General features: G+C 48.4%; 1 protein-coding gene across 3 annotated transcripts in view; it reads right to left on the bottom strand.

Annotated features, from left to right (window-relative positions):
- Positions 1-3857: 3857 nt before the first annotated feature.
- Positions 3858-10185, bottom strand: part of RNF8 (ring finger protein 8) — a 31715-nt gene continuing 25387 nt past the window's right edge. For all 3 annotated transcript variants that reach the window (XM_033099006.1, XM_033099015.1, XM_033099026.1), the window contains 2 exons: positions 4325-4358; positions 3858-4173 (listed from right to left, as the gene is read on the bottom strand). In XM_033099006.1, coding sequence (XP_032954897.1) covers positions 4143-4173; positions 4325-4358 — 65 coding nt within the window. In that variant the 3' untranslated portion in view covers positions 3858-4142. The remainder of the gene's footprint in view (positions 4174-4324; positions 4359-10185) is intronic.

The following is a 10185-nucleotide window of genomic DNA, read 5'->3' as shown; positions in this document are numbered from 1 at the left end:
CATAAACTCAGAGGTACATGGCCTGACACCTTTCCAGTCCCATCCATCACCAGCTGATGTTTGGTGTCAATATTCACTTTGGAAACTTGGCTATGCCTAGCAAGCAGTGTCACCTAGGTGCCTGCCTGCATAGGACTACGGGGTTCTTATGTAGGCTGAGGGGGTCCTCAGGGCCTATCCTCCAGGCTAAGGACCCAAACTTGCCTCAGAGAGGCCCTTGAAGCCCCCTGGCTAGAGCTAGGTAGAGGCCCAGGAGAGCTTGCTCTCCAACGAGCGGGCCCCTATATTCTAAGGGGAGGTAAAAGGAGAAGCACACTGAGAAAGCTATGGAAACCCACGGCTTGGAGGTGTGAAACGCCAGCTTTCTCTCTGTCTCGGTGTGAGCCCAGTATAGCCTACAGGCTCTCTGCCTGGAGTCTGGGGATGGGAGGACACGCGGCTAAACCACTCCCACAGAATCTTACTAGATTGACCCCTTACTAGAACATAGGTTCACAACACCCCAGTTTTTGTTCAGTGCCATACCCCAAACACCTAGAGCAGTGCCTAGTAAAAAAGGGGTATCCAGTAACTATTGCTTAATTGAACTTATTGGAAACACAGCGGAGAATTCCGAATTTGGCCACTGAATGACAAAAAAGTCACACCAGATTGAAGTCTTCAGACCCGGAAGGGAAGCGGACACCAGGGATAGCAGGTCTGAAAATCGGATCTGAGGTGGGAATCTGGGTTAGACTTTGGTAAAGCAGCAGCAAGCAGGAAATACTGCTTGGAAGTTAAATTAACGAACTCAGATAACCCACGGTGGGTACTGTTTGGGGATGCTGCAGCTGACGGAATTACAGCATCTGAGTATTTACTGAGCACCTACTAGGGGCCCAGCCCTCCCCTAGGATTCACATGCTCTTCTAAACTTAAGAATTAGCTGCACGAGACAGTTCATTATTTATTTTCCATCAACACGAGGCCCCATCTTCTCCCCATCTACTCCTATTGCCTCAACTCCCATTTACGGGAAAAGATGGAAGAGTTGACCAGGTGGGAAGTTTTCTTTGTTTGAAAGAAGCTAACTGGTGCTCGGAACAAGGCCTTGGGCTACTGGCACCAATGGCAGCCTGCCGCTCAAGTCAGGTCCTGCACCTGGAAACAAGCTTGCATTTCTGGGCAAGAGACAATGATTCCAGGATTCTCCTAATCTTCTTAGTTTCTTCTTAAGACCACAATGCAAGTTAGATGTTCCTTCTCCTAAACCTACGACACCTCCGAGTTCCTAGGTTATCCTTAGGTAAGAAGTGCAGAGATTTACCAGAGTCTGGCTATGGAAAGGAAGCTGGCAGTTGGAGAGAGCGGACCATCCCAAGCACTCATGCAGCTGTGGCGACTGCCGGATTATTCACAGAAGAGGAAATAGTGAGAAGGGCTGGAGGTAATGAGGGGACTTAGATCTTTCTATAAAAACAGCAGCTTCCAATCAGAGAAACAGAGGACAGGTAACCAGCTGTCCAACCACCAAGGGTGAAGTCCCCCGCCCTGGCAGTCTGATTGCGGAAATGGAGCATGCCTGGAGGCAGAGCGAGCCCTTTCTAGTTTGACATAATCAGATGGATATGGGACACCTGCCACTCACTGCAAAGTGCTTCGCAGAGCTAGCTGGCTGCATTCATCTGCTTAATAAAGCCAGAATCTGAAACAAACACTCTTTACCCAGTTTCTCGGAGCCCAGTTGTAGAGAACATGCCTTTAATTAGAGCCGGGCTGCACAGTGGTGGGGCTCAGCTACCCTGTGGTTTGCTGCTGCAAGGCAGAAAAGTTACCATGTCTTTTTCTAGGCAAGCAAAATGTACATGGTGTTTAATGTCAGCTGTCTCTCCCAGGAAAGAACATACTGTAGCTCAGAGAAATAATGCAAAAATTGGGTTAATTTTTGGTTTGTGTCTTTTAAAAATAGAACACTCAGGTTTTTGTTTGTGAGCAGTGCAGTAACCAAAATAATTATTTAGGCCTCACAGTAACACATCAGGGTATTTCAGAGAAGAAGAAACAGACTCAGATAGGTTGAGTAACTTGCCCAATGTCACATAGTTACACATTACACAGGCAGGGCTGGGATTCAGCTAGCCTGAATCCCAGCTAGCCTGATTTTTAAATTTTCATTTATTTAATTTTTAAGCTTGTGTTTAAAAGCTCACTTTCTTAACCTGTGTGGCACATTTGAGAGGCATGTGGTGTTCTGAAGGGAGAGGCTACATTCTGGCCAGCAGCTGAGGGAGAGGACGGCCAGTCTGTGAGATGTGAGATCGGTCTCTGCAGACGGCCTTCAGGCTCTTTGAGTCGGGATGTTTCTTCTTTGAGGAGCTTTCCTCTAATGAAGTATATATACGGGCGTTTACTGCAGCATTGTTTTGTAAAAATTGGGATGCACAGCTCCCGTATGCACGTCCTGTGGCTTGAATCAGTCACCCTGGGACCTTGGAGGCTTGCTGCCACCCCTATGGGCGCAGGAGATACAAGTATGAGGACCTTAAAGTGGGACAATATATTTGTAAATATCTAAAAAATAAAAAATGTTACACAAGAACCGGTTAACTGTACAAATATACAGCTCATGTACTACTTGTATGTTTTCTAGCACCCAACATAACTTGTAAGGATTTCAGTGGCAATGAAACATATTGTACTGGAAATAAATTTGATTTTCTCAAGCCCGCGTCTTGTCAAAGTGTAAATGGTTATTTATACAAAGTGGCGGCTGCACTGTCTTTTTCTTGGATGGTTGGGAGCAGATTGATTTTACCTTGGACATTCGACCTTGGGTTTAACTGAAGTTACGCATTGTAGGGTTTTGTGGAAGTGGGAGCCTAACTGATTTCAATGTTTCAGTGCAGACTGTTGGGCCTTCAGATGGAAGTAGTTACATTATAGGTTGTTATGGAACCAGACTTATAAGACTAACAAAACACTTAGAAAAACAGTTATGTCCGTACATATTTTTTAAAAGAAACATATTTGAGCCTCCTTGATTTTAACAGAGAACTCCCCGTAAGTGGATTTCCAGATTTTCCTTTATCCTTCTTTACATGTCACTTTGTGGGTTCTATATAATTTTTTGTTGTTGTTATTTTTGTTGTTTTAGTTAAAAGTATTTATTATGAGATTCATTTAATAGGACTTTCTTTGAGAGCTGTGTGAAAAAAAGAAAGAATTAAAGGCCTGAAGCAACCTAGATCACAAACAGACTGGAAAAACAAATTATGGTGCAAACATGCAATGGAGTAACAGGCAGCTGTAACAAAGAAATAGGTACTGACATGGAACTACCACCAAAAGAAGGTACAGAAGAGTATGTTGCTTGTTATCATTTGTGCAAAAGTCCACACCTGTGTATGTGCTTATACAGAGAGAGGTTGACTGGAAGGGCACACAGGGAGCTGCTAACACATTACTGCTGTGCAGGGAAATGGCCCCTGGGGACAAGACTGACAGGCTTTCCATTTTAAGTCCTCTTGTACCTTTTGGTTTCAAATCACGTGACCATATTAGCTATTCAAAACATGTGTATCTGTGCTCTTCTAAAAGTAATTGATACATGAACTTAAAAAAAACGAACAAATAAAAGTTTATATATGCCCATGCAATCACAGAAACAAAACACATGTACAGGAGAACCAGGAGATTTATTACATCAAGATGGTAATGACCTTTTCTTTCTTCTGTCGATGTGGTTATGATAGGTATTTTTAAAGTATTGTCGTCTATGTTTAACTTACTTCTTCCTTGACCACACCAGGATTCCGATCATTACCCGGGGAAGAAAAACAGAAATGAAGACTAGGGACCCCAGAATCCCAATTTCCATAAAGGTAAAAAGCTACCATCTCTAAAAAGTTGGCAAGTCAATAGTTTCCAATCCTTTACGAAAACACATGGTGTGTAAATAAACAACTACAAAGACTGGTTCTCCAAATAGGCAGTAAAAAGGGAGAGGAAAATACCTTCCCATCTGGAAGGAAATCACTGAATGACAGAATACAGTTCACAGTCCTACTAGAGCTCCGCGTTTCAAATGACTACTCTTCAACTTCCTGTCTTGTCCCTCATTGTCATCACCGATAACCAAGGACACCGCAGGTTTTCCTAAGCTTCTATCTCCTAAACACCAATCTAGTTTTCTTTCTGTTTAGGAGGCAGGAAAAGAGAGATGACTTTTAGTTTTGTTAAAAAAAAGCACACGTTCTCATAAAATCATTGCCCATGTTTTCTCACACTGGGTAAAATAGTGTTGGAAACAACTTTGAAACTCCAGCTATGAAAGAAGGTAACTCACCCCATCCTGGAACCAGGTAAGCAGTGACCCACCTCTGGAATAGAAAGGAAACACACAGTTAGGGGCTTAACAGAGCCCATCTGCTACGGCCGTGACCCTGGGCTTGGCTTCTTAGGCCGACACTCACTTGAGTCTATCATCTGATACAGTCACTTGACTGCAATTTATGAGCTGCCAGTGTTTACTTGTGAGACTCTCTGGGAGCTGGAAAGGAAGGAAGATAAATACACCAAAGCCCAGCTGAGCAACTGATAGGTTTTATATTGTATTTCCAGGAAATGATATCTTGTTTTCACAAAGAGGTAATGCCATCCTCTTAAACAGAGGCTGCTTTAGCTTTCAGGGACAGCCATGGGGGCGCATCAAAGCTGTCCCAAACAAATGTCAACAGAGGTGCTTCTGAGGTACCAACACAATAACAAAAACAACAATAAACTTAAAAAACAGAACAGAACTATGTAACCCCTTCAACATGTAGTGAAGCAGAGTCTCGTAAGTACCCTGCAGCAGTCGGTGTGGTGAGTACCGGTGGTGCTTCAGACAACGGTGGCCACAGGGCTGGCCAGCATGGAAGGCTCCCGACGGAAGACTTCCTAAGTCAGTTTCCGTCCCACATGGTTCTCCCATGCTCTGTCTCGGAGCGGCCCAAAATCAGTCCACAGAGACTCTCCCAGGCCGTCCCAAGCTCCCATGCCTGGTAGTCTTTTAAATGCCCTTGGAGCACGGTCTTCAGGACAGTCTCTTCGCTTTGGAGAGAAAGGAGAGAGAAATAAAAGAGGAGCCTGCGTGTGGCTTCTCTGGCCTCCCTATGCCACCCTCAGTCTCTTCCCCACACGGCAGCCGTGGTGAAGAGCAAACAGAGGTCAGGTCGGGCGGCTCTGCTCAAAGCCTGCTCCTCACTCCTCCCAGGTAAGAGTTAAAGCCAAGGTCCTTCCAAAGGCCTGGGCCCCACCTCCTGACCGCACCTCCCACCCCTCTCCCTGTCACTCACTCCTTCCAGCCACAGTGGCCTCCCTGCTATTCCCCCTTCCTATTCCCTCTGCGTGGGACACTTTCCCCAGAGGGCAGCACGGCCACGGCCTTCAGAGCTTTCCTCAAACACTAACTGCTCGGTGACGCCTTCCTTGACTACCTGATCAACAAGTGCCAGTACTCTCCCCCTCACTCCCCAACCCCTTTCTTGTTTTATTTTTCTCCATAGTTCTAATCACATCTAACTTATCAGATTTTCACTTCTTCTATTCCTTGCATCTAGAACAGTGACTGGCACAAAGCCGGCCCTCAAAAAATATCTGTTGAAGGAAGGAGGGGATCACGTACACAGCGACTGGCAGGGAGACGTGGAAGTTCTTCCCGTGTCCAGAAGGAGGGGGTGGGAGGTGCTATGTACTGGCCTCCAGTCTTTTCCGCTAGCTTCTGCTTCCTTGATCCTGGGGAAGCAGGGGTCCTGCCTACACTAAGGGCACAATAAAGCCACCAAGGAAACTGTCCTCTTCCCTGAGACTGAGGTCTGGAACACTTTGGTAAGAGGGCAAAAGGATTCAAGTTACTTTCTCCCGCTTCTGGGCAGCCTTTGAGGCGGTGGGGTTGGAGCTGGGCGTGCCTTCAGCCTTGGAGAGCTGAGAACAAGCGAGGCGCCCTTCCTCTCAGGAATGGCCTCGCCTAGTGGCTCCCAGAGGAATGCAGAAGCCACAAGAAAAGCTGTCTTGACTCCCCTCAAGCAAATTCCCTTGCCCACCCTCCCGCATTACAGGCTTCTACGAAACAGGATGCACCCTCCATCTTTTAGAGACTAATCCCTCCATCTGTGCTCCGCGTTCTCTCCCCTCTCCGGCCTTCCTAAGAATTGTTTCCTATCCACTATCTTGGCTTCCTCGCATCTCCTTCTGTAAGGCTCCCTCCAAACAGTAAGTGAACATGCTCAAGTATCTTGTGTCTTTAAAAAACGAAACAAAAACTCCTTTACCCCACTTCCTCCTCCAACTACGGCCTTCTCGGGGTGCGGCTCCCCACCATCTTGGTCGTGGCCAAATTTCTTGAACTCATCTGTTCTTACTCTTCTCTTCTCTACTCTCTCACTTCATACTCCAATTCACTGAAAACTAGTTTCTGACCCCACCAGTCCCCCCAAACCTGTACTAGAAAAAGTCATCCATGTCCCACACATGTGCAACATCCCCAGGTCAACTTTTCGTCCTTATCTTCCCAGCAGCGTTTCACCCCACTGACCCCTCACTGCACAACAACTCAGAAATGTGCATTTACCAAAGACCCACCGCTCTCTAGCCCTGACAATACCACACAAAATCAGATTAAAAAACAACAACCCTGCCCTCAAGCTTATACATCGAGGGGCAAGAGCGCACTAACAAACGCAATTTCACCCTCACCGGTGTTTCACAGAAATAACAGGGAGCTGTGCGGCCTGTAATGAGGGGCCAGCCCAGAGACGAGCGTGGTCGGCAAGGCTCAAAGCCACCATGCGGACGTCTGGTTGCCTGTTGCCCACTTCCCTCCTTTTCCATCTCTCTGCCGGCTCCTCGTCCGTCTGTCCTGCGTCCTCCTCTTCCGCTCCCCACCCTTCAATGTGGCTGTGTCTCAGGGACAGGGACTTGACGTTTAGCTCTCACCACCCACAGAGAATCCCCAGATCTCACATCTCTGAGCTCCCGGTCCATATACTCAAACACCCACTAAACAGACCCACTGATGTCCGCAGTGCTCGCAGCCTACTTCAGTGTAAAGCGAACTCGTCTCCCGGACAAACGGCACCATATCACCCGGCTGCCCGACAGAAGCCAGGGAGCGATGCTCCACTGAGCTCCCTCGCTCCTTACAGCAACCCAGTCCCCCAAAGCTGCAGTCCACCCCTAGACCACTGTTCAAGTCCGCCTGCTCTCTCCATCCGCACTGCTGTCTCTAGCGCAGCCACCATCACCCCTGGCAAGGGCTGCTGCGCCTATTCTTGTGCCCGTCACCGTTTCTTTTCACTGCAGCCATATTAACGTATCCAGACAAACAGAAACATGACCAGGCACATCTCTGCTTAAAACCTTCCATAGTTTTCCCACGGCCCCCAGGCCAAATCTTTAACACAATTTTGAAGACCCTTCATGAGCCAGTCCTGCCTGCTTTTGAAGTCTCACTGCTCAACACTCTCTAGCGCTCTACACACCAGCTATTCTGCCGTTTCAGCCCTCAAACCCCACTGCCCCTTGCTTTGGGCCCCTCTAACGATAATGCACCTGCCTCCCTCACTTCCCTTCCCTTCTCTGCCTTCCCCGGCCTTTACCTACCACCTTGCAGCTCTCCTATTATAGCACTTTACTATAAGCAGCCCAGGCCCTGCTTATAGTGACGCCTTGCTTATAGTGACGCCTGCTTATAGTGACGCCCTGCTTATAGACTGAAAGTTCCAGGAGGGCAGGGGCTGCACGTGCCTACACACTTTTATTCCCAGCTCTTGGCACTTAGTAGGTACTGAAAAGGAGGGAAGGCCCAGAGAAAGGAAGAAGGGGGTGTTTCTTTGGGGTTGGCTCTGGTTCAGTTTCATGGGCCAAGGGTTAAAAGAGGGCCCAGCTCTCCAGGGTGGGAAAGCAGAAAGCAGTCAAGCAGAAGTTCTAGCCAGGCGCAGGGGCACGTGGTCTTATCGGACTTCCTAGGCGCCATCAGCAGGCAGCTGGAAGGGTATCTATCCAGCTGACGCAGAGAAGCCTACTCTATGTTACTCTATGGGGGAGAAAGGGGCATGGTCAGTGACACCCCAGCCACTCTCCATGATTAGTGCATAGAAATCTGCAACACCAACGTATTTGAGCTTGCTCTAAAAATGCTCTGTGTACATCCAGTATTAAGTGTAGGAATCAAGAAACTCTCAAGAAAAAGCTGCTTTTTTCTTTTAGAGACTAATTCCTCCATCTGTGCTCCACGTTTTCTCCCCTCTCCGGCCTTCCTAAGAATTGTTTCCTATCCACTATCTTGGCTTCCTCGCATCTCCTTGTGACACTACTCTGTAGTTACACAAGTGATCTTCCACAAGAAGAAGTTCCTAGAAGTATGTTTGGAAAGCAAATCATAAAGTGGGAAGATAGGCTCCATTTCTGAGAGCCAGGAGAAACTTCTGCTGTGAGAAACATCAAGCAGTGGCTGCTGCTGGATGCCCAGGGCTGACAGGGCTGCTCACTTACTTCTCCTGAGGCTCTGAGTGTGTCCACGCTCCTCCTCCAGGCCTTTCTCTCCAGCCTGGTGGGGAAGCCGTGGCCAGCAAGCGCTGGTCTTCCCCTTCTGTACACGATGGTGGGGGAAGGAGGGGGCTCACCAGAGATCCCGGCTCAGCGGGCAGGTAGTCAAAGGTCAGCCCTGAATCTCTTCACCTGGCATGGCAGGGTTCCCTCAAATCCAGCCATCTGTGCATGTGGGGTGCACTGGGGGATCATAATCACATCTAGGAAGGCCAATTTCCTAAGCTGTGCAAGCTTCTGCGGGTGCCTGCAGTGAAGTGGTCCTTTCTGAAGGGGAGAAGACGGTCCACCACAGAGCACTAGCCAGGAACAGGCTTTTGACCTCCAGATGGAAGGACTGTTCGGAAACCCCAAGGACTGGAGTCGGTGTCTGGGACTTCCGAGGTTGTTACTCGTATATTCCAATTAATGTCTTAGAAGCTGACTTCTAAGATCACAGTCCCTCCACACGGGGCGAACAGTTCCTGTGCTGCCCTTGTCATTTCCCATGGTGCACTCTGAGATGCCAATCAGGGCAACAGGGGAGACAGATTAAGAGACAAGACAAAGAAAACAATGAGAGACAAAAGAAGAGAAGGGAAGGCAAGGAGGAGCAGAAATTGGAGGGTGGTTTGGGATTATAAAGAGAAAAGCTTCTAGTGGTTAAGTCTGCTCATTTTCTATCCCAGGACAATTTTGCAAAGGGTCAATTTTTAAAAGTCAAAAATTTTGGAGCCCAGTGTCATGCACCACCTGGCTGCACGCCTGGGACACCCCACCCCGTGCCGCCCTTGCTGACAGCCACTGCCCCTTAGACACAGTGTCCCGGGCCAGGCAGCCATGGAAGACCTCATACATGTGACCCGCTTGATTCTCCAGGGGCAGGACCGGTTGGATTGAAAGCACTTGCCAACAAGTACTCTCTCTGGAGGAGGTTGGCCTGTCAGACAGTTACTGCTGCCGTCCCCACATACTCCTTTCCACGGCAGCGTCAGGGAAAGGCTTCCAGGTGGGCAGGCAGGTACTCTCTTCAGAGACGGGCAGTTTCTCCTGTCCTGTGTCTGGATCACCCTCCTCCAAGCCTACAGGAAGCTACAGAACCACAAGCCATGTGGTCTGACCGGGACCAATCTTCCTAGAGACCCACCACCTCTGGAAGGGCCTGTCTCACAGATTCTGGAAAGCTGTGGTCCGTAACCCTTTCTCCCAGCTTGGCACACCTGAAGGCCAGGCCACAGTCCCACTGGTAGACTCGGTTCAATAAAGAGTATCAAGGGAGCTGCGGAATGCAGTTTGCAAAAGGTCCTGGGTTGAAAATCACTGTTCTAAAGGACCAACGAGATTTTATTGCTCAATAATTTGCTTTCTTCTTTTCTAAGCACAAGCCAAAGAAACTGCCAGGGAAAGCTAAAAGTAAGAATGTTAACACTCTTGTCAACCAACCGACATTTAATGAGAACAAACAGGGGCGGGGGAACTGCTGACAGGAGAGGCTGCTCCAGCACCTCGCCAGCTGCTGAGGGAGAGCCTCCATAGGGGATAAACGTCTTCCCTTCAGGAGACTCTCACGTCAACATCCCAGAGTTACCATTACCCACGCGACGAGCGCGTATGGGATGGTCCTTATCCGCCCCGGCTCCA

This window comes from Rhinolophus ferrumequinum, chromosome 3 (genome assembly GCF_004115265.2).
Source record: "Rhinolophus ferrumequinum isolate MPI-CBG mRhiFer1 chromosome 3, mRhiFer1_v1.p, whole genome shotgun sequence".
Lineage (NCBI taxonomy): Eukaryota > Metazoa > Chordata > Mammalia > Chiroptera > Rhinolophidae > Rhinolophus > Rhinolophus ferrumequinum.
The sequence above is the reverse complement of the archived record's forward strand: the minus strand, read 5'-3'. Positions and strand labels throughout refer to the sequence as shown.